At 50.9% G+C, this 21,624-nt stretch overlaps 6 protein-coding genes across 6 annotated transcripts; 2 read left to right on the forward strand and 4 right to left on the reverse strand.

Moving 5' to 3' along the window:
- Nucleotides 1–1,890: 1,890 nt before the first annotated feature.
- On the reverse strand, nucleotides 1,891–3,382 carry BJY04DRAFT_46595 (alpha/beta hydrolase). The gene is made up of 2 exons (XM_073720454.1): nucleotides 3,092–3,382; nucleotides 1,891–3,038 (listed from the first exon to the last, which is right to left on the reverse strand). Exons 1-2 carry the CDS (start codon nucleotides 3,289–3,291, stop codon nucleotides 2,039–2,041), a joined length of 1,200 nt encoding a protein of 399 aa, XP_073576911.1. The 5' UTR covers nucleotides 3,292–3,382; the 3' UTR covers nucleotides 1,891–2,038.
- Nucleotides 3,383–3,788: 406 nt separating this feature from the next.
- Nucleotides 3,789–5,185, forward strand: BJY04DRAFT_46565 (3-demethylubiquinone-9 3-methyltransferase). Its single transcript, XM_073720452.1, has one exon. The coding sequence runs from the start codon at nucleotides 4,065–4,067 to the stop codon at nucleotides 5,094–5,096; it is 1,032 nt and encodes a 343-aa protein (XP_073576912.1). The 5' UTR covers nucleotides 3,789–4,064; the 3' UTR covers nucleotides 5,097–5,185.
- Nucleotide 5,186: 1 nt separating this feature from the next.
- On the reverse strand, nucleotides 5,187–7,774 carry BJY04DRAFT_46592 (putative RING and UBP finger domain protein). Its single transcript, XM_073720453.1, has 2 exons — nucleotides 6,682–7,774; nucleotides 5,187–6,622 (listed from the first exon to the last, which is right to left on the reverse strand). The coding sequence occupies exons 1-2, from the start codon at nucleotides 7,585–7,587 to the stop codon at nucleotides 5,420–5,422; spliced, it is 2,109 nt and encodes a 702-aa protein (XP_073576913.1). The 5' UTR covers nucleotides 7,588–7,774; the 3' UTR covers nucleotides 5,187–5,419.
- A 350-nt stretch (nucleotides 7,775–8,124) lies between these two features.
- Nucleotides 8,125–8,944, reverse strand: BJY04DRAFT_204646 (ubiquitin family protein; the record flags this gene model as incomplete). The annotated part of the gene is made up of 3 exons (XM_073713518.1): nucleotides 8,125–8,576; nucleotides 8,641–8,856; nucleotides 8,923–8,944. The coding sequence occupies 3 exons, from the start codon at nucleotides 8,942–8,944 to the stop codon at nucleotides 8,125–8,127; spliced, it is 690 nt and encodes a 229-aa protein (XP_073576914.1).
- A 1,715-nt stretch (nucleotides 8,945–10,659) lies between these two features.
- On the reverse strand, nucleotides 10,660–13,791 carry BJY04DRAFT_46861 (Zn(II)2Cys6 transcription factor domain-containing protein). The gene is made up of 3 exons (XM_073720456.1): nucleotides 12,263–13,791; nucleotides 11,359–12,210; nucleotides 10,660–11,305 (listed from the first exon to the last, which is right to left on the reverse strand). The coding sequence occupies exons 1-3, from the start codon at nucleotides 13,385–13,387 to the stop codon at nucleotides 10,952–10,954; spliced, it is 2,331 nt and encodes a 776-aa protein (XP_073576915.1). The 5' UTR covers nucleotides 13,388–13,791; the 3' UTR covers nucleotides 10,660–10,951.
- A 2,213-nt stretch (nucleotides 13,792–16,004) lies between these two features.
- On the forward strand, nucleotides 16,005–19,093 carry BJY04DRAFT_47103 (CAAX farnesyltransferase subunit beta RAM1). Its single transcript, XM_073720457.1, has 8 exons — nucleotides 16,005–16,053; nucleotides 16,104–17,027; nucleotides 17,161–17,316; nucleotides 17,367–17,441; nucleotides 17,501–17,628; nucleotides 17,683–17,800; nucleotides 17,857–18,135; nucleotides 18,202–19,093. Exons 2-8 carry the CDS (start codon nucleotides 16,519–16,521, stop codon nucleotides 18,482–18,484), a joined length of 1,548 nt encoding a protein of 515 aa, XP_073576916.1. The 5' UTR covers nucleotides 16,005–16,053; nucleotides 16,104–16,518; the 3' UTR covers nucleotides 18,485–19,093.
- Nucleotides 19,094–21,624: the final 2,531 nt, after the last annotated feature.

A 21,624-nucleotide genomic window follows, 5' to 3' on the forward strand; every position in this document is an offset into this window, starting at 1 on the left:
ACAATACGGACGCTACGGAGGTTACTTGTTCAGACAGGGGCCTCATCCCTGCCTCACCCAGGCTTTAGTCCGTCTACTATTCCTGCTAGGTGTGGACTTGCTCGCCGGACGGCGACCAAGAGGGAGGCTGTGGTCTGTGATTCTGCGACGGTAATTCGCTTCGAAAGCAAAAGGAATTGAGCTAGGGGCGCGATCCAGCCTGCTATTTCCGGTTCCGTGACGTGGGAAATGCCATCCACGCTAAGGTCACTAAACGGACTCGTACGGCACGCCAAGTCAATCCACTTCCTTCCAGGGAGCTTCTAGAAAAAAAAAATTCAGGTCAACTCGTGGAAAGCCTGAGCCACTCCGGCCCCAGCCGTTAGGGCGGCAATTGGGCGAGACTAGAGGAGCCTATCTGTCCAACAAGATTGGCCACGCTGGTGTTACCGTGTTACAACACCAAGCACGAGTCCGTGGGATGTTGTCTGTCCAGGGATTTCTGGCTGCAACTGCGGCAATTCAACGCCTTTACCCTCTTCTACCTTTCTTGTTCCTCCCATCCGGAAAGTCATGCAATGTAGCGATCAAGATCAGGAAAGTTGTTCTCGGCTAATCCCATTTCAATGCAGAGAGGTTCAAGGATCTGCCCCACGCTTTGGGCACAAGCAAACCAGCCGTGAGCCGGGGGCCGGAAGTTCTAGGTCTAGGTACTCCGTACTACTGCTACTAGCTCTCTTCAGATCATTAATAATAACTCCCAACCTTCCAGGATAGTTCGGCCCCACTCCATCTTTGAGATGGTGAAATTGGAAAAAGAAATTCAGGGGTCTCGATCGTAGCTGATGCACTGATGATGCGGCATGGAATTGCAAGAACCTCTGCTGCCTAGGAACTTGAATCAGAACAAATGACTACGCAGGACGCATTGCGGCACCGACAGTGCCCACTCTGTGGATATGAATGACACACCAGGGCTCCCCAGTTTGAGGTGAACGGGTTTGTTCCATGGAACTTCTCGAAGCCCTCCCGATCTGGTATAGCACCGTGCCGCAGCCCTGTACATATCCTTCTCTCGGTTTGTTTACTTTTCCTCAGTGGCCTGTTTTCACAAGCCGTACCTTGTCAGGGGGCTGGTGATCTCGTCACCACCTTTGTCCGATTGTTGTACCCTGCTTAGTACTTACTGGGGTCCAACTCGTCTATCCTTGCGCAAACTGACTACCATAGTCTATATGCTAGAGCTTACTCTAGCTCACCCGAAACGACAAGATGGTGGATTAGCTGATGCAATGCATCACTCGCCTCATCACAAGGTCCTCCATCCATGGAGAGTACCATGCCAGATGTGTATCACAGTACAGAGTAAGTCCACGCAACTCACAATCGATCTGCATCTCTTGTCACACCTATCCAATTCCACGATCCGCAGCAAGCTTAACAAGGCATTGAGAAACTGCCCCACAGACATATCTTTGAACACCTCTATCCAACCTAAACATGTCACGAGTCATGAAATATAATTCATCTTACCCATGGACTTAGGTCATCGTCGATCCCCTGTCATGAGATCACCTACAATGATCGGTGGATCACCGCTCGGTTCAACGATGGTAATCGCATAGTCCTTTCCGTAGTTCTGCACCACTACTAGTCTCTAGACCGCTTATCCTACGCGTCTCACTAGTGTCTGTGATACCCTTCAGCCTCCTGGGTGTCGTGGAAAGTTGGGCTAGCAAGGTAGGACAGATGAGGCGGAAGCCAAAAGGAGCATGCTTCTAGAAGGTCGGTAAGACGGGATCTGCGTATGGGGTTATGGGCTATTTAGACGCCATACTATGTATAGGGGTCAAATTGGGTAGGTACTAGGGGATATGATCATTATTGGACATTCTTTGTGCAATTGTGCTCCGTACTACCACGCCTAGAGTTGATGCACCGTAAGCCTCCTAGCGTCTTGTCGTGAAATATGCAACCCCGTACGCCCTGTATAATATGCCGTAAAGAGGCCGTTGTGTTTGAAGAAGGAGGAGTAATCATACCAATCACTATCATGATCTCACTCCCCTAAAGATACACCTATCAACTCCGCAACATGCCGATACCCAGCCATCAACTCCAAGTCATTCTCCCCTAATTTCAGAGCTAAGAACCTCTTCTCCTGCTCCCGAGCCTCAACGGACTGCCAGACATGCACTCTCCCCTCGGCAAGCTCAAACCTCAACTCGGCCCCCTGGCCCCTTGCGGTCTCCACGAACTCTTCAATATCGAAGAGGAATAATGGCTCCGCGGTTCCTGCCGAAACCCACGTCTGCACGGGTAGGATGTCCCTCCACGAGCCGCGTTCTGGCACCACCGCGGCAAAGTCCTTGTATAGCTTGAGGTGGTCGGGCGGTGTGCCGTGCAGGATGAGGGTCGAGAATCGTTCTAGGACATGTTTGAAAGCGGTGCTGCGTGGGTCGAGGGATTCGTGTACTGCACGGGCGTTAGGCCCGCATGGGTCTAGGTTTACCCAGGGGCTGATTAGGTAGGCTGCGGCAGGTCTGGGGAGGGTGGGGAATTTCTCCGATAAGGATCGCTGGTGCAGAGCTGTGAGGAGGGAGAGAATTAGATGGCCCCCGGCCGATTCACCGATGAGATACAGCTTGGAAGGGTTGACATTGAGTTCGCTTAGGAGCCATGTATATGCGGCTAGGACCTGACCTAGCTGTACCGGTAGTGATGCCAGGGGCGCAAGTGTGTAGTCAAGAGACAAGACAGCGACGGTATAGTTATGCAGCGTCAAATATTCGGCAATTAGAAGAAGTTCAGGGGCATTGTCAAGTGGGTGGCCCATGACATAGCCTCCGCCGTGGAGGTGGAAAAGGACGACGTCTGCATCTCGTGGGCGAGATGCAATTGACACATCACGGTAGATCCAGTAACCAGCAAAGCCACGTCCGTGGACCTTCTCTGCCACTTTGAATGGGGCATAGGTGTATCTTAAAGACTTCTGAATGATGTCCGCGGTTTTATAGCTTGCTCGTTGAATTACGGACACCGGGAGATGCCTGCCAAAACTGCAATATATCAGCAATCTATGCTAGCGCTAGCTCCGTCAGTAGATGTGTACCACAAGTCGAGATCATGGCTGATCTGCTCTTTTAAGATGTTCCGTTGACACCGTCCGCCGAGTCTGTATACTGATGCAAGAACCGACAGCGGCGCATATAACACCAGCGTGAAGAAGGTCGCGCAGATGTCCCATGCGGACAGTCTAGGTGCTGGGTTCAAGTCACAGTCCTCAGTGTTGAGCTCAGCCGCCATGACCATACACTCTAGACCAGTAGGTAGAGGTGTAAGTTTTGGTTGGTATCGTTCTAAAGTAACACGCAGAGTCGGAGTTCGAGATTTGCTCGTCTAGGGTCTTGTCGATCACTGACGGCACCCATAAATTCGGCAGAGACTGTCTCGTGCGCTGGCTCAGCCGAGGAACAACACGCAAGATCTCTGATATGGGCTTTGGCCTGGGAAAATTAAGTGCCGAGCTCATTTGCGATCAATCAGCCAGGAGCTTTGATGGAACGACTCCTCTGGAGTTGATCATGGATCTGGCCGAGGAACAAGCTCCTGAGACAATGCCGTGGTTTCATCTTCGTACTGTACTTGTTGCATGGCTTGATCCTTCCCTCAAGCTACCTAGTCTTTCAAACTGGCATGTGATCTGACGGTGCAAGGCACACTCGCTGCCACCGGACCCAAAGACGAAATCCGGGGAGTAGCGACCTCTTGGAAGCTTGAGTTGAGCCTATTCAGGGTCTTGGCATGTTTGTTCCGCAAGATCCCATTTTCTCCTCCATCCAAGATTCCCGACCATCCGGCCTATCCAGCCTCAACAACCACTCAATTGACTAAGGTAGGCTACTTTAAGACTACTCAGGTCGCTTGGGAAATTGCTAACTAACAATGTGGATCTAGTTGTCAACTTCGTGATGATCCCATAGCCCTCCGGATCTCCAATTCCACAAAAACAACTCAACCCTCCGCAACGGTCAACCACCCTACACAACCCCGAGCTGGAGCTCTAAGCTCACAGCACATTCACAATGGCACCAACAAGACCAGCCCTCCGCACAGTCTCTCTCCTCTGCCGCCCCATTTCACGCCGCGCCCAGTCAACATCCTCCGTCTCCGCCTCTGAAGTCTCCCACTTCTCCTCTCTCGCCAACTCCTGGTGGGACCCTCAAGGCTCCTCGCGAGCCCTCCACCTCATGAACCCTCTGCGCCACGATTTCATCGCCTCTTGCCTCTTCGATGCTCCCTCTGAGCAGACTCTCCGCCCCGGTGGCCCCGCAAATCCCCTCCACTACCTAGACGTCGGCTGCGGCGGGGGTATCTTTGCGGAGTCGCTAGCGCGCACGATTCCACTTCCAGAGTCGAAAACCGATATGGAGACTGAGACCGTCACGCGAGCGGCATCGATAACGGCAATTGATCCGACGACGACCCTGATTCAGATTGCGAGAGATCATGCAAAAAAGGACCCGAAGGTTGAGGCGCATTTAAGGGAGGGGAGATTCCGATATGTGAATTGTACACTTGAGGATGTGATTGCGCAGAAAACCAGTAGTGAGAACCAGACTTCAACCACGGAAGGCACAACGACGGGGGCGGCTGGAGAACTGATAAGAAGACCAGAAGGGTTCGACATGATTACCCTCTTCGAAGTCATTGAGCATATCGACACGAACGCTTCCATCTCTCCACTCTCATTCTTGACAGACTGCCTGCGACTCCTCAAGCCAGGAGGATGGTTAATTGGATCTACAATCGCGCGCACATTTCCCTCTTTCCTAATAAACCAAGTTATCGCTGAAGCGCCATGGCCGGTTGGCGTAGTGCCCAAGGGGACACATGAGTGGAGAAAGTTTGTGAACCCCGAGGAGCTGGAAGGCTGGGCAAGCGAGGGATTAATGAGATGTGAGGACTTGAATACCCTCAAGGGCGGAAGCGAGGCATTGAGGGGGATGAGGTGGAAGTGTGCTGGGGTGATGTACTTCCCAGGGTTAGGGTGGAAGTTTGTGCCTGGATCAGAGAGTTGGGGGAATTATTTCTGGGCTATCAGGAAGGCACCATGAGCTACCCCCCCTTTCGGTGGCTTGCGTGAGACCTTGGACTGTAATATATAGTGCACCAAGTAGTAGATAACTGTATAGTAGAAGATACCAAAATTAAGAACTAATGGATATTTGCATTGAGGTTGTAAGAAATCTCAGTCTGTGATCATTGATGGCCCCGGTATCATGTAGATGGACTGGAGCTAGAAAATTTAGTCCAAGCCACTGGATTGTTGTAAATACCAACCTACCAAGGTTCAGATCAATACAACTGTAGCTTCAGCCCACAAATTGTCAGAGTGCTTGGTCATGTCTAGAAGGACCTCACCTGCAGGTCCTGTGTATTACCTCTTCCTTCCCTTCCCCTTCTTCTTCGAAGCGCTCGGCGGATCCGGCACACTGACAGTTCCCTGCACAACCTCATCGCCCTGATTCTTCAACTTCTCCGACCCACTGATAAAGAACGTCAAATCGCGATTTTGCTCCATGAGATCCAGATTGCTGGCTCTGAGGCCCTCAACTTCCGTTCTTAGATGCTCGATCCGCTCCATGAGACTCTCATTCATAGTCTTTTCCTCGCGCCACTCGTGCTCCAGCTTCCGGGCCATAGTCTCGAACTTCTCCGCTCTTTTCTCCGCTCGTGTTTTATCGCGCTCAAGGTTCGGTATTGTCTCATTGCAGAGCTTCTTGTGTTGGTGTTGAAGACTGCGGAAGGTATCTGTTGCTGTGTCTGCAGCTTCTTGTGCTGAAGCGGCCGCGGCGCTGGCTTGAGATGCTTTGTCGACTGCCCGTTCAAGAATACCCTCAAAGTAAGCGCGCTGGCTTTCGAGTTGGCTAGTGAGGAGGTGAGTATATTCAACACTCATATTTTCGAGCTTCTCGCGGGGCACTGCGTCGGTCCAGTCGGGCGGGTCAAGGGCGCTATTATCTGCTGCGGGGAGCTCGACGAGTTTACCGTCTGTTTTGCTCTGTATGATGCGATGCACGTATGCATCTCCGACGTAGTCCCAAACGCGCTGAGTAGAGATGTCCATGGCGAAGGCGTGCGAGGTCTGGGTATAGTGTGCGAATGCATGGGCGCTATCGTACCGTCCGCACCCGACGCTGCCGCAAATGAGACATACCCAGAGATTGATGTCTGAGTGACATACGCTGCATTCGGCGTTTTCGCTGTCGAAGAGCAAGCCTTGGCTTGGCTTACGAAAGTCGTCTTGTGTATACCGACAGACGGGACAGCCGCTGCCCTTCCATTTCTGAAGACATGTGCAATGGAAAACGTGCTGGCATATGATGGTGAGCAGGCCTGTGGTTTCATCCATCCGCTCAAGGCAGACAGGGCAGGTGGGGAGTTCAATAAGCGACGGTGTGCGAGGGGCAAGAGGCTTTGTTGAAAGCGTTGCCGAAGCTATGCTGGCAGACGGGGCTGCGGTTGAAGAGTGCGTAGATAGCGCAACTTGCTGTGTTGTCGGCGGTATGCCGTCTTGCGCATCTGGGTCGACACTCTGAATCTCAACGGTCTTCACAAAGACTACATGGCATGTCTCGGGCTAGAACAAGTCAATACTAACATCAAACATGGTCCAAAACAAACCAGCCAGAGACGTACCTCCATGCTATTAAAAACCTTCCCATTCCACTCTCTTTGCCACTGCCTCGCCTTCTTTCCACTCCTAAACTTCATCAAAACCATATATCTATTTGCCCTCGCAGTGCGTATCATCCGAAAGTGGCTCACATCGTCCATCGTTGCCTCGCCCACAAATCCCAAAAGGTCTGAAGCAGACATATAAGAAGGCACCGCAAGCACACACAGTGTCGTGCAGTCTTGATCTGGCTGTGTAGACGATCCAGCATCCTGTGCACGCAGTTTACTGGTGCTACCAGCCGCTCCTCCAAAGTCATGCTCAGCGACATAGGATCGCCTCGCCGCTGCCGCAGATGAACCCTTCAGCTCAGCAGGGTACTCATCCGCGACAAGGTACGGGGTCTCCTGCAAATCTCGGTAAAGGTGAACGATTCCCCAGACGCTTTCTGCTGTTTTTTGATCGAGCGGGGTGTATTGGCCCTTGGTGCGGAGGCCGCCCAGAATGTCGGTCCCGATACCCGTGGTGACCGGGTCCTCCCGAGCTGAAGGGATCATATCGATGCACTCAATCGAGATCTTATCCAACCGCTGATCTTTCTCGATCTCGGAGGCGCTTGTGATGGGTTTTGTACAGAACGGCGCGGGTGGGGATGAGGTTCGGTAGGCTGGACTTGCATTCGGTGCGGGGTGATTTCGAGTCTCGCTGGGAGACGGGGAGAAATCGCATCTAGACTTTCGGTGGGCTAGTCGATTGCGTAAGTTTCTGTTTGTTGAGCTTGACGGCGGTTTCTGGAAGGGGAGCAGAGCTTCGCATGCAGCTTCAAAAGATAATGAGGTAGTCAAAGACCGGTTCTTGGTGTAGCTATTTAGGTCGGACTGGGGGTGTGAAAAGAGCTCAACCGCAAGTGTATAGAAGTAAGAGGGCATCCCGGTCGATGGCTCATGTTGCTAGGATAAGTTTCAGCCGACCTCCATTCGCAGTAACAGTAGTACTGTGCTGAGGCTGCATCGCGAATTCTCACGCCCACCTACCACAGTCACGTGAGTTTCAGTGGCAATACATCTCGAATACATGCAACCACCATGCAAGCAGGCATTCAGCTACTGTAAATGTCGATCAAAAGAGTCAGCTCGGCAGTCAGGACTAATTTCTGAAAACAGCGTCTTGAGGCTTTATCACATGTGCAATTACACCTTAAGTTGCTACGGTGGCCACTTGAATATCGCATGAAGGATGCCATCACAGTTACAAGGCACAGGTATATCAGAAACAGGGTATGTGTTTCAATCAGTAAGTCAGCTTAAAAGATAGAACTATCGTTGAACACCATCAAGGTGCATGAAAGTGGCAAAGAAGGTATAAAGGTATGCCCAGATGAACCGACAAAAGAAGAAAGAACCCATCCAACGCCGCGCAGGTCAGCTACCCGTAGATGAGCCGTAATATAAATCAAAGGAAAGCCATTAGTTGCCACCACGGAGGCGAAGGACCAGGTGGAGTGTGCTTTCCTTCTGAATGTTGTAATCAGATAGTGTACGCCCATCCTCCAGCTGCTTACCAGCGAAAATGAGACGCTGCTGGTCAGGTGGGATACCCTCCTTGTCCTGAATCTTTGTCTTCACGTTATCGATTGTGTCAGAGCTCTCAACTTCCAATGTGATAGTCTTTCCTGTGAGGGTCTTGACAAAAATCTGCATACCACCGCGAAGGCGGAGAACCAGGTGAAGCGTAGATTCCTTCTGGATGTTGTAGTCGGACAATGTGCGGCCATCCTCAAGCTGCTTTCCGGCGAAGATCAGGCGCTGCTGGTCAGGAGGGATGCCCTCCTTATCCTGAATCTTGGTCTTCACATTGTCAATAGTATCGCTGGACTCCACCTCAAGGGTAATGGTCTTGCCAGTGAGGGTCTTGACAACTACTCAGTTGTTAGTTTGCGTTTGCTCGTTTAGCCACCAAGTGGCGAATGCTGTATAACTTACAAATCTGCATGCCACCACGCAGACGAAGCACAAGGTGAAGAGTTGATTCCTTCTGAATGTTGTAATCTGAGAGGGTGCGACCGTCCTCGAGCTGCTTGCCCGCAAAAATCAAGCGCTGCTGATCAGGGGGGATGCCCTCTTTATCTTGGATCTTGGTCTTAACGTTATCGATGGTGTCGCTGGACTCGACCTCAAGAGTGATAGTCTTGCCGGTAACTGTAGAGAAAGAAGTGTCAGCGGTGTGATAACGGTGTTACTGCGGCAAAAAGTGTGAAGACTTACGGGTCTTGACGAAGATCTGCATGTTAACGGTAGGAAAGGCGGATCAACAGTTGTGTTGCAGATGATGAGAATGTCGAGAGAAGAATAAAAGGTGAAGATTGATGGAAGGAGGGAGGCGAGTGAGAGACTCCTGTAATGCAGAAGAGAGAAAGAAGAGGGGAAGATGGAAGGAAGCGGTCACGAGAGGAGAGGAAGGAGGAGGGACTTTAAGTACCTTCTTGGAGAGAGATGAGGGGAGGCGAAGCACCTTAGTCAGTCGCTGAGTCGACAACGATTCGCCCATAACGTGATGTCAAGCCACGCTGACGCCGGATTGGCAGGGCCGTGTCATTATTAAGACTCATAGAGCAGTTCCTAGCGGCAGGCTACCGGCTGTTTCTTTGCTGTCTTTGGTTCTGGCGCCTACCACCATATTCCGTTGCCTTCTGCTCATTTACTGGCGTCTGGCCTCCTATGCTGCTTTAAACAGGCCGTTTCCGTCCCTTTCACCGCAGCGGTCTTCTGAGAAATTATTGAAATGATCAGATTTGCGCGCTGTTTGATGCCTAGGCTGACAAGATACCAGCCACCGATGACTCAAGCAATGCCCCAGCCTTTGGGGTTCGAACTCCTTGCAAGTTGCCAGGCTCCTCCTGCGTAGCCCTGGTACATGTGGAATTCTAGAGCTCTGCCCAGTCTTGACAAAGCAAGACTTTACGCTCACATCATAGAATTTACGACAATCAGTAATATATCAAAAACGGTTGGTATTGATGATTATTCAAGCTGGGCAACCCGTAAATGACCGCCACTGACGCCACCAGTGATAAGAGTGCCCGGTTGTCTATGCCGTTCTAGTATTTTGTTCTTCCTAGCACAGATAAACCTGGACGAGGTTTCATTAAGGAGTACACCAACTTTTGGCGCGATATCTTCTCGTTTGACCGGGCAAATGCTCCCCGTCGCAAGGACAACCAGGAAAATGACGTGTGTTCCCTCTCCTTATCGGCGGGAGTGGACACTTTGGAGTTTGGAGACTACCTAAGTGAGGCACTAGCGTCCATTCTGGGGATCAGGTGATCGGCGCATGCGTTCCCCCGCTTTCCGCATCCCGCAGTTGGAATTCAAGGGTGGTTTCTGTGTCTGAATCCTGATGGTCATGGAGTGCACCGTACGTCAATCTTCATTGCCAGGAGAGACAGGGAAAAGACGCAGCTCGGAAATCTGTACACGTGGCTATCAAGTGGAAACCATCAACTCCTCAAAACTCTGCAAGTACGATGCAAGGGAGAAATCCCAATGCCGAAAAATCAGGATTGGAGTTCGATATCATCTGACTCCAGCTTGGTTAGTGCTTTACTCGATTAGTCGAACTACATGAAACGTACTCTGGGCTGAAGTTAAAAATGGGATATCATCATTTGACATTGACTGGATCCTTGCGAAGGAGGAGTATAGGTAGTTAGTAGTAATCTTGAGTTAAAAAAGAAACAGAACGCCCAGCGGGGGCTTCCCCGGCTCTTCCTCGGAGTTTCCCCATAGGTAAGAGCAAGATCCAATAGTTACTTAACACAGGAAGTCAGAAAGCAAAATGGTAAGTACACAAATGCAAGCATGCAACATCATGCGGCGAGAACTAGCCTCAGCCTGACTCGGCAACTCGATTGCCACCATGAGTGCTGTGGGACATTTTCGTGACCGTACAAGAAAATCGTGACATCGTGATTCTCATCATCGCTGCTGTAAGTACTGTGCGAGAGAAGGTAAGTCACTGGATAAAGGAAAGGAAGGAAAACGTAGTATAAATGATCAAACACGTGCTGCAGGCTGAACTTGCGAGATAGGGGGTAGGTAGATACTGTTCCCCGAAAGCAGAAAAACGAAATGGAGACGGAGCAGTGACCGAGACATTCGAACGCAGGTAGACAAAGTAAGAGTTGCTAGAGCTTCATGGCGAATCTCATAATCATAAATGCTGGCATATCTCATTGAACTTTTCATGTCGTAGGAGCTGAGCCGTAACATATGCTTCAAATTCAAAGTATTCGTTCTAATTTGCCCGAATCACAAGGCGGGATACGAATTTGTTAGACAAGCAGTCAAAGTCGTTTCTGTTGAACTTCGATTCTGAGCGTCCACGGAGGTAGCTCTCTGTAGGAAATATTAGCGCGAAGCACGGGTAGGTGGAATTATCTAGACCCTTACCGAATTTCTCAACATGCTGGCGAACCTCGGTCATAGTGTTGCACACATCAGGATTCGACTGAAGCAAATGGTGATGCTTTGATGTTTCCCAGTCAGAAAATGAAGGTAACTTTTGAGAGATTGCCTGGAACAGGCCGACAATGACCCCAACCGGGGTAGTTTCCATATCGGTGCAAAATTTCTCCACAGCGGCAGCATCCTTCGCAACAGTATTAGAAAAGTGCAAGATGGTGAAAGGGAGGGGGAACTCACCGGAGTGCGGTAGTGGCAATCGAACTGCATCTCTTCCCAAACCGCGAGAAGAATAGATGCGAGAATAAAGATTGTAGGCCAATTCTTCAACTTATCGCCACTGTATACGCTGGAGTACAGACTCGACAGCTCTTCTAGCACATCTTTCTGCAGCTCGCGCCACATGTTGGCCATAGCACACTTGATCTGGAAGTTGATCATAACAGGTGCCATAGTCTTGCCCTTGAACTTGGAGTTTGAGTCCTGAATTTTGCCCAAAAATCCTTCCTCCTCACCCAGACCCTCAACCATAGTGACATGGAGAGTCAAATTGTAGGCAAGAACAAGCTTCAAGGCCTTGCGAATCACAGACATCTTTGTGCGGAAGTAGTACCGGAAGGCGGTCTTCAGCATCTGAGTTAGGAATGGAGTACCCTCGAAATAATCATCAACGAATTTCTCAAAGGTACCATTGCCGTCGATATGGCGGTCCAGATAGTCGGACAACATAGCGTGCGAGATACCTTCCATCCCAGCAGACAGTTTAGCGGTTTCAACCTCGTGCTGGCTAGGTTCGCGGTTCATTGTTTCCACCCAATCGATACTGAAGCACTGTTCGTTATGCACGTACACTTCGCGAGCATTGATAGGCAGGACCTGACCGTAGCCATGGGTAACAAAGAGAGTCCTCTCCTGCTCCGAGAAGCCCTTGATATTACCGACTGAGAACCCAAGGCTGATATGTCGCTCATAGTCTGCTTTCCAGTCCTTCATGAAGTAGCCAATTTCCTTAATGTCGATACGCGTGCATGGTACCTGCCATAACCGTGCGTGCGAAGGTTGGCAGCCCGCACAAGGTTCGCCCTTGTCACACTGGGAACGTTTATTAGAATCAAAGTCCGCAGATGGCATTTTAAGAACTTACAGTCTTCTTCAGGAATTTGCAGCGGAGACAGGCTCTCAACTTCCGTATCTCACTGGCCTGCTTCCGTTGATCGGGCCTAAGAGGGCCTTTGCGCTTCCCAACCTTCTTCTCGGTATTTTCGGATCTCCCGGTCTGTGATTGCTTGCGAACCTTAGTTTCTGCAGTCTTCGCTGCAATTGGACTTTTGCGAGAGGGCTTCCTGCTTGGTGGAGAGGAAGAGCTATGTGAGGCTGAAGAGCGAGTAGGAGAAGTGTCTTTCTTTGCTGGAACCTGGATAGGGCGGACAATGGCGGCAGGGCTCACTGCCGTAGGTGACTGCGAGCCGTGAGATGTGTGATCGTACGATACCCGTCGGGTTACGGGACTGTTGAAAGCAGATTCAAAGTTTGTCTCCGAGCAAGGCGAGTTGACGGGGTTCGAGACGTCCACAAAGCTGCCATAAGACGTCGAATATGAAGACTCCGAGATGCTCCTGTCATGGAGAGTCTGTGTGGGGTTGATAAACACCTGATCAGGGAAAGAATACTCGTGCGAGTGACGAGGCTCAATCATGCTCCACCCATTGTCGCTACTTGAGCTCGTGAGGGATCGAACCTCAAGGTAGGTGTCTGTTGGCGAGCTGCTTTCGATCATATTCTGGGGCGCGGTATATGATGACAGGTCCGGAAGACCGTGGGATGGAAATCCGAGAAGATCTGTTTGGAGATCCTGGTACGGATATGAAACCATGTCGACGGGCGCAGCGAGGGGTAGATAAGGACCGTCCAGAAGGCTTGTGCTCATCTGACCATGAGGTCCGGACATCAGATCGACGGGCGACGAGTGGATAGTCATGCCATAGCTTGCGGTGGTGAACTGGGGCGCGGTGGTTGTCTCATCCTGAGCGTACTGGATGTGGGGTTGAAGGTGCTGAAATTGCCAGTCAACCATGAGATTGGCATCCTGGGCTACCGACTGATCGAAAGAGTGACCGCTGGTTTGTAGGGGTGAGATATCGCGCGAAGCGTCAGTCCGCTGAGAGGCGTGGTGGTCCACCGCCACTGGCCAGGACTGAGGCTGAATGTAATTTCTCGAGTCATAATCAAGGCCGATGAAACCGTCGCCGGTCAGGTCAACATTGGACATCGTCAGAGTCGGGCTGCCTCCTCGAGACTGGGAAGAGACAAAGGTGGGATGGTATTTAGAGAGAAGAGAGGTAGAATGGACGACAGGACAGAGAGGAGGTGGTACAAGAGAGGTTGAAGACGGAGATGGGAATAGGACCACGAAAGCCTCAGGAAGGTAAAAGGCTCACTCGGACGAGCAGAAAGCCCAGAATCCGGGGGTGTGCGAAAGAGAAGAAGAGGGCACGACGATAGGATGAGACCATGGCGGACGGAGAGCGGTGGGGAGCAAAGCAGCGGTGAAGCGGGAGGTGCGTGAGCCGGAGATACGCTAGGGGATCCTGGGAAGGAGTTATCGCTATCAACCTTCGCTCCAAGAGTCCAAGTGGGCAGAGTGGGGGCCCAGCTTGGCCTCTTTTTTTTTTTGCTTCGAGGCAAGTCGGACGGTCTCCAAAATGCTAATGCCACGCGAGGCGAGCCATCGTGGGCCTTCTGTTGGCCCAAACTCGCGCGGTCGTCGGAGTACCCATGGTGGAGAGTGGATTGGACGGCCACGAAACCTGCCTGTTGGAGTTAAGTGTGTCTCTTCGCCTTCTCGCGCACAGATACCCGTGACCACTACACTGAGTCGGCAGTGGTGGCACTGACCATGATTATCTTCAGTGATCTCGAACCTTGGAATCGACCGAAATCGACCGGAATAGCACAATCGCTAATTGCCTGTCTGGGCAATTATCGTGACGAAAAAATTGGGAGCTAAGTTCTGACTCTGTCGTCCGCTGGGAAAGGCGCTTGCAAACCGCTGACCAGTGGCGAGACAGTACAGACCAATCTTGGTTTCCGACTGCTGCATATTGCAAGCAGCCTGCGATAAACATCAGCAGCTTTGATGTTTAGATTTCAGTATCTACTACTATTTCAAAGACTCGAGCTTTCCAAAACAAAGCCGGTTCCATGGACACCGCGCGGACTTTGCCGACAGACGAGACATGGGACGCGCGCTCGGGAAAGGAAGATCAGTGGGAATCATCGCCTCAGATCTGTTGAGAATGGCGCCGATCCACGGCCGTGGCAATAATACCAGCCATGACCCCGCCGACAAGCACAAAGGACAAGGTTGTTGTCAGCACGGCCCTTTTTCTTCCAGCGGCTGTGACAGGCCACCCTCTCGGAGTAAGTAAGTTTTCAGACTGTCTGTCACCTCTAGGCTTGAAGATAAACACAGAACATTCTGTCCGCCTGCTGAGCCCTTAGATATTCCCCTGTTCCTCCAGCTCCGTCTCACCTTTGAGTTGAGTAAGGACATATCTCTGTGGCAGTGTGGTCATGCTTTCAGACGACAGACTCAATTAACGTTTATCTAGTCAGCCGCTGCCAATAATAACCAGCCCTCAATCAGTGGTCAATGATCAATCATGGCCGCACACATGTATCCGAGCAGCGCTCGTTGCCAACAAGGTGGCTGACGGTGCGCTAGCTCCAAAAATCTTCATTCGCGCGCTACTGTGCAGCATCTCATTACCTCCGCTCCAGACTATTCTCGTTTCGGTCGACTGACGCGATGAGACTCACAGAAGCAGACGGTATTAATGAGGAGAGGATATACTCCGGATTAGAGTTAATAATGGTCGGCGAGATAAAGCATGCAAGCAACAGTTCTTCCGCAGCTTGTGACCGTAAGAAGCAACCATGACGTACGAAAATATCAGGACATACCTTCTTTCTCATCTAGAATCTCGACGAGCTCATCTCTCTTGTCCCGTTTCTTTGATGTTCTTTTTTAGCGCTGACCTTCAACCTCATCAAAATCTTGCATGAGCAAGGGTGAAGTGGCAACCCGACGTTACCTGATCAGGGCTCGGGCAGAGATGAAGATCTAGTGACGGATCATATCTTGCTTCTTAGCCGACCTGCAAGGCGGAAAGTCTTCTATCAGGTTCACCCATCAATAGGCGTGTAATACTCGGTCTCAGAGAGCCACCACGGAGCTTCCCAGATTAGAAATCGTACTGCGCAAACCTTTCTGGCGGCAAGATGTTGCACGTCGTAAGAATTTCGCTGCAGCCGCCAGCCGGGGGTCCGGAGGGGTCCTTGAACTTTGAACCTTGGAAGGACCCCCCACTGAACAAACACTGGCGAATAGAGGTGCTGACTGCGAGCCATATCGAAGACATTATTTGATCCTGACTCGCAGGCCGCCGCTCCGCGGCTGCAAGCCAAGTATCCAGGTTGTTTGAAGCTTCAAGCCCTTGTACGCATGCTCGTATTCGAATAGAAGCACCAGGAGTTTCTGGTTGTCAGCAGCGTGCTGTTATAGCACAAGCCAGAGAAACTGGCATTCTTGCAAATGCGGGGTTTGACAGTGTCGTGAGGTGCACTTCGCAATTGGCAGTGTAATAAGTGTACGACTAATAACTTTAAAACCTGGCTGGGATATGCAGGCCATCGTAGCTGTCACGTTAGGCTGTTTGTGACTCTGTGAGCAGCGATTACTAGGGAACCCAGCCGAAGCCGGGGTTTTTGCCTTTTAAGCGCCGAGGACGAGCGTGGTCAAGCTTCCCGCGACTAGGTAAGCAAGTGGGTTTCCCTTCAGAGAGGAAAGGGCTTGGTGTTGGTCCAGCACTTGAGCAAAACATCTCTTGTGTGGCATTCTCTGGAATCTTCAAGGCTGTGGAAGTGAGTCCAGTAGTAAGTTAAGATTGAGGCTGGGATGGTGATCATTTCCTGACTGGCTATAGTGGGTAGGAGACATCACGGGACCTGTCATCAAAGTGGCAGGCTGTAAGACAATCCATGCGATGCACCGTGACTTCAGCCAGAGAAAAAATGTCAGTATCTTAGGGCGCTACGATATCCCATCAGCAACTTCTTGGGCAGTTCTTGCACTCTTTCTCATGAGAGGGCTGGAGTTGTGGCAGAAGGCAGTCTTTCGCACTTGGCTGGTTCGCCAGATGGGTTTGGGTTGAGGGGCGTCTGGTGATTTGGTCAGCAAAAAAGAACAATGCTCTCTCCCTCAATTGTCAACCAGAGGAAGGACAATCGATACAGCCATCCGCTACAATAGTTACTAGTCACGATCTCAGGTGACACTTCAATGCGGAAATAATTCAGTCCTGTCAGGTGCTTATATATTTGTTCCCCTCAAGAGTGTTCATGCCTGTCGTTGCTGCCGCGGGGAAAAGCCGTCGCAAGGTTCGCTTTCCAACCACCAACCACACAGCCCAAGTAGAGGGTGTCGAATCCAAAAGCTTGCGCAGTAGCAATCTATCTTCAGTATCCGCTCCCGACGACTCCCATCGGCAGCAAAAACAAGACGTGAGGATGGCTGAAACTACAACAATACATCCCGGAATCCCACCCCTCTTTACAGAGCTGCCTGTGATACGCGACGCTCTGCTTACAGAGACAACTGAACTGCAGCAGGAGACCGTCAATAAGTGCCTACCTTTTCTCAAGGGTGTTCAAGGCAGTCAAAAGGGTCCGCTAAGTCGTTATGGGGTGTTCCCTCTGAAGCGGGATGAGCATATCGGCTATTTATACGATTCCTTGGAGGACTACCCTTCAGGTTTCGTTGGACTTGATGCGAGTCGACCATGGATGGTCTACTGGGCGCTGGCTGGCTTGAGTCTCCTCGGAGAAGACGTCAGTAAATACCGCCAACGGTAAGCAATTGCTTGGTTTGAATTTCAATCTCGCGCTTGCCTGCAGATGTGCCTTTGCTATCTGGGCGCCCTGACTTGACCCCTGCCACAAGCTTTGTGATATGAGAACATGTCTGAGCCCTTTCTTTATTAGTGTAATCTCTACCTTCTCTCCTATGCAGAACCCTACAGGTGGGTTTGGAGGAGGTCATGGCCAAATGTCACACTGTGCCCCAACTTATGCTGCAGTTCTCTCTCTCGCCATGGCTGGAGGAGAAGAGGCATGGGGCCTCATTGATCGTCAAGCCATGTGAGATGGGGCATCTAATCTCGAGAGGAACACAACTAACAGTGAAACAGGTGGAATTGGCTGGGAAAACTGAAGCAGCCCGGTGGAGGCATCGCAGTCTGCGAAGGTGGGGAGGAAGACGTCCGGTAATCTTTCCCCTTCCATCTTGTTGTGCGCCGGCTTCACTTTTCTGACGAATGGTCAGAGGCGCCTACTGCGCAATGGTGATTATCTCGCTTTTGAACTTACCACTTACTCTGCCCCCCGAGGCCGAAGCGCGAGAGTATGGCCTGCAGAATTTCACGGATGGTCTCTCAGACTACCTTTCTCGATGTGAGCTTCATTCTACACTCCAATCATCGGGCTGCAACTGCTAAAGCCCCCTAGGCCAGACGTTCGAAGGCGGAATATCCGGCAGCCCCGGCTCAGAGGCGCATGGCGCCTACGCATTCTGTGCATTGGCGTGCCTATGCATCCTTGGCCAACCTGAAAGCACTGTGCCCAGGTGAAATGCCCCGTTCAAAAAATCCTTTAAACCCTGGTGCTGACAAGGAACAACAGCTGCATGGATGTCCCATTACTCCTATCATGGCTTTCCGCACGGCAGTATGCACCTGAAGGGGGGTTTGCAGGAAGAACCAACAAACTTGTGGATGGGTGTTATAGTCACTGGGTTGGAAGTTGCTGGCCCTTGATCCAATCCGCGCTCGAGGGAACCGTCACTGCTACATCATCGCAGCTGTCTGCTGTCGGTAATCTCTACAGCCGAGAGGGACTTACAAGATACATCCTTGGTTGTTGTCAAGCAAAAAGTGGTGGACTCCGCGACAAGCCTGGAAAGTACGTTGAGCCTCTGCTTTGTGGTGATAAGGTTACTTGGGAGATACTAACTTATGAATCCGAAAGGCACCCCGATTCGTATCATACATGCTACACTCTCACGGGCCTAAGCTCTGTTCAACATCACCACTATCGCACTGACACAAGCGTCGTTTCTGATGGCCACTTTCCCTCCGCATTTTCCTGGAAACATCGCCCTTCGCGAGATTCAGATGACCATGAGTCCGACGTAAATGTATTTGAAGAGACCGACCGTCTCAAGGCGTTTCACCCCCTCTATGTGATTCCGCATGAGGCGGCAGAGACGATACGTCTATGGTGTGAGGAAAATCCTCTGGGGGCGCAATGAAAGGTCGGCATTGATCGGCGTAAGGGAATCCGGTTTAGATTCTCCGCGAACATATCCCTGTCTATGGTGTGGAATCTGGATCTTATGACTTGCCGTTGGGTATATAGATGGTTCGAGAACTCGACTTTTCATGGTCCAAATGTACAGTAAACTCGCCGTTGGAGGATGTTTATCTGAGCAAAGCACCTATGCCATGTGCCACACAGTTGTCAATCGTCAAGAACCTCTGCTCCTATGGATGGGCGTGAAATTATTGATGCCAGTGAAATTGATCTATTCTAGTTTGGTGCAGTTGAATGTGTTGAGTCCCTGCTAGTACGGAGTACCTATCAAGAAAGTGACCAGTCAGTGGTCTTCGGTCACCAACCAGAGACCCTCAAGGCTTCCTTTCTTTTTCCAACTCCCTCTTCAAGGCCGTGAGCACATTTCAGCCTCCTTTTTTCACATGCACTCCATAGCAGCACTACCAGACCTGCCTGTCATATCATGTTCAAGACTAATCCACTATAAGGCCCTCTGCTCCGTCATGGGTAAGCGCGCTCGAGGCACATCGGAGGGGCGACAAGGTTCGTGAGAAAGGGGGAGGGGTCACTCGAGAACCCAGAGGCAACGCGCTCCGATTCACGTCATTATCAACAGCACCGCAAGATTAATTTCCCAAGTCGCGAGTCGGGACAGAAGCACACTCGCACCATGCACAGACTCCGGCACAGTCTTATGCTGCAACCCGTTCATCCCGAAAGGCGAAAGGAATCGAGGTAGATTCAAGGCAGAAGGGGACTCTCTCTGACGGTGAGTTGAGACTTTCTCGAAGACATCAGTGAACAATAGGGAGAGGATCAAGCTAATGTTGCTGCAAGGTTTCAATCTTTTTTGGCCTCTCGAACCTCGTGTAGAGAAAGTGGCATGGGTTCCCCGCCGCGCGAAGCAAGCGAAACTGCCAACTCATCATTGCATCCGATGCCTGCTTGTCAACATAATTAACGAAACAAGGTCCGGCCAATCTGGGCTTGATCCACCCGTTAGCATTCCAGAGCTTCTCCGTTGTCCCTCACTGGCAGCCTATCGTCCCACCTAGGAATATCGTTGATAGATGAACGCCAAATATTACTATCCAACTCGGAAATAATGCCGCCATCGATACTTTTCCTTGATTCCTCTTGGAATTTGTTTCTTGAAACGTTCGTCATCATACAATGGTTGCCAATGATTATACACCCTGACGGACTGAGAGCTAACTAGGAAAATTGACTACAAGAGGCGGAGGGGGCTTTCTCGGTCTACGAACCGAGCCAAGAATATGAGTATGATCGACTCTTAGCATCCCATCCAACCAATGCAGAATCGCGACCTTGAATCGCATTGCGATACGTGTATCGAGGAATACAATGAATATTGTCCTGGATCCTTGATGAATTTGGGCCCATACCCCCTCTATGGCCTCTGGACAGTCACAAATCCCATCCGGGGAATTCAAACAGCGCTTCTCTGCGCGACATGAGTCGACCCCTCGTCCTGAACCATCATTGTCTGCATTAGCGGACTGTCGAGGCTATTCCTAATCTATTATCTTCAATGCAGGTATTTCTTGACTGCTGAATCCTGGTGCCGGGATGATGATTCCACGGCTTTGATTGTTTTGCGGGGTCCATGAAGCCACCATCTCACTCTCTCCATCTGAGGCCACCCGAGAAAAAGGAAAATCCCAGAACACTCGCCTCAGGATGGTTTGCACCCAGGAAACTGGCACTCATCCTGCAGGATTTATGGAAGGCCGAGATGGCCGATTTGGTCGGGAAGTCCTGAGCACCATGTCAATCTTCGCCGCCTAGATCAGCGGCGAATTACACCGTGGCAGATGGGTCAGTACGTTCTGATCTTTCATGCTAAATCACTGGCTACAAGCCATGCCAGCACATCAGGGTTTCAACCTCCAAACAGAAAGAAAATGAGACGATTGAAGCTAGGGAACTTTAGGACCGCGCTGGGCCATTGAGTTCATCTCTTCCTCTTTACTGTCCACCGACTTGGTGGAGAAAACCCATTGCACCGGTTGGAAGCCGTTACTCTTGCGTCCGTTTTAATATTTTCTATTAATTTTCTTCAATCTTTTCGCCTATTGAGAATTTTTGTCCCTCTCGAACTGCTCTTGACTCTTGCCCGCTGCTTTATGACCCCCCACCTCATTTATTGAGCTGACTATACCTAACCAACATGAGAGCCATCGCCGACCTTTCTTTTTTTCCCATCTCCAGCGAGCTCAAGGGCAGACTGCTTTCTCTCCCGTCTTTAGGCTGTTAGCCTGAAGTTGCCTTCTTTCTACTTCAACTTGATCAACCTAGACCTTTTCGACCTCTCTCCCCTGTCGCGGATCTCTGGTTGTTGCAGAAATACGTGGTCATTGGGCATCAAACAAACGGGCCGTTAATATAGGGCTCGTCTCAACAAGCCTTCCAAATTTGCCGGGATCTTGTGCAGTATCGAGACTGAGGCAGCGAATACTCACCCAATATCGTCGTACTCTACGCATCCATTGGGTATCTACCTTGTTCCAAGATGTACTATGTACTCTACCTTGCAAGTATGTAGTCTCTCTATATTTGTTCGAGGTCCCTTGCCGTCGGATCGTGCTATTCCGATTGGACTCTCAGATGTTCCTCCACCGCGCACACCGGTTGTCATTGATTGCCCTGTCGATTGTCTTTTTACGAGGGCTGCAGGTCCTAGCTTGGACATAGAACATCAGAGGCGGCTACCTTATCTTCACCTCGTGTGATTTGTCGATGATCCCTCGGAGAATTGCAGTCATTGGTGTTGCGGGCTGGGGATTTAGATCACCTAAAGTAACCTCCCACGTTCAGTGTCCAATAACCATTGTGCAGGTCTCTGCCGACGCCGTCACTGGTCAGAGCCAGTCTACGAATGCTACGCCAGCGCTACAGGGTACACCTGCATCGTCCGTGTCAACAACCGCGAGTACCAGACAGATCTGGTTTGCACCTCGGAGACCCTTGCTAGGGAAAATGCAGCCATGCGAGCCTACCTTATTTGTCGCAACTTTTCAGTGAACGATGGCAAGTACCCGGCTGGCCACGACCACGGTGGGGTAGTCCAGGGAATCCCCGTAGCCATTGGCAAGG

Source organism: Aspergillus karnatakaensis (assembly GCF_047715665.1).
Source record: "Aspergillus karnatakaensis strain CBS 102800 unplaced genomic scaffold BJY04scaffold_2, whole genome shotgun sequence".
In the NCBI taxonomy this organism is placed as follows: Eukaryota; Fungi; Ascomycota; class Eurotiomycetes; order Eurotiales; family Aspergillaceae; genus Aspergillus; species Aspergillus karnatakaensis.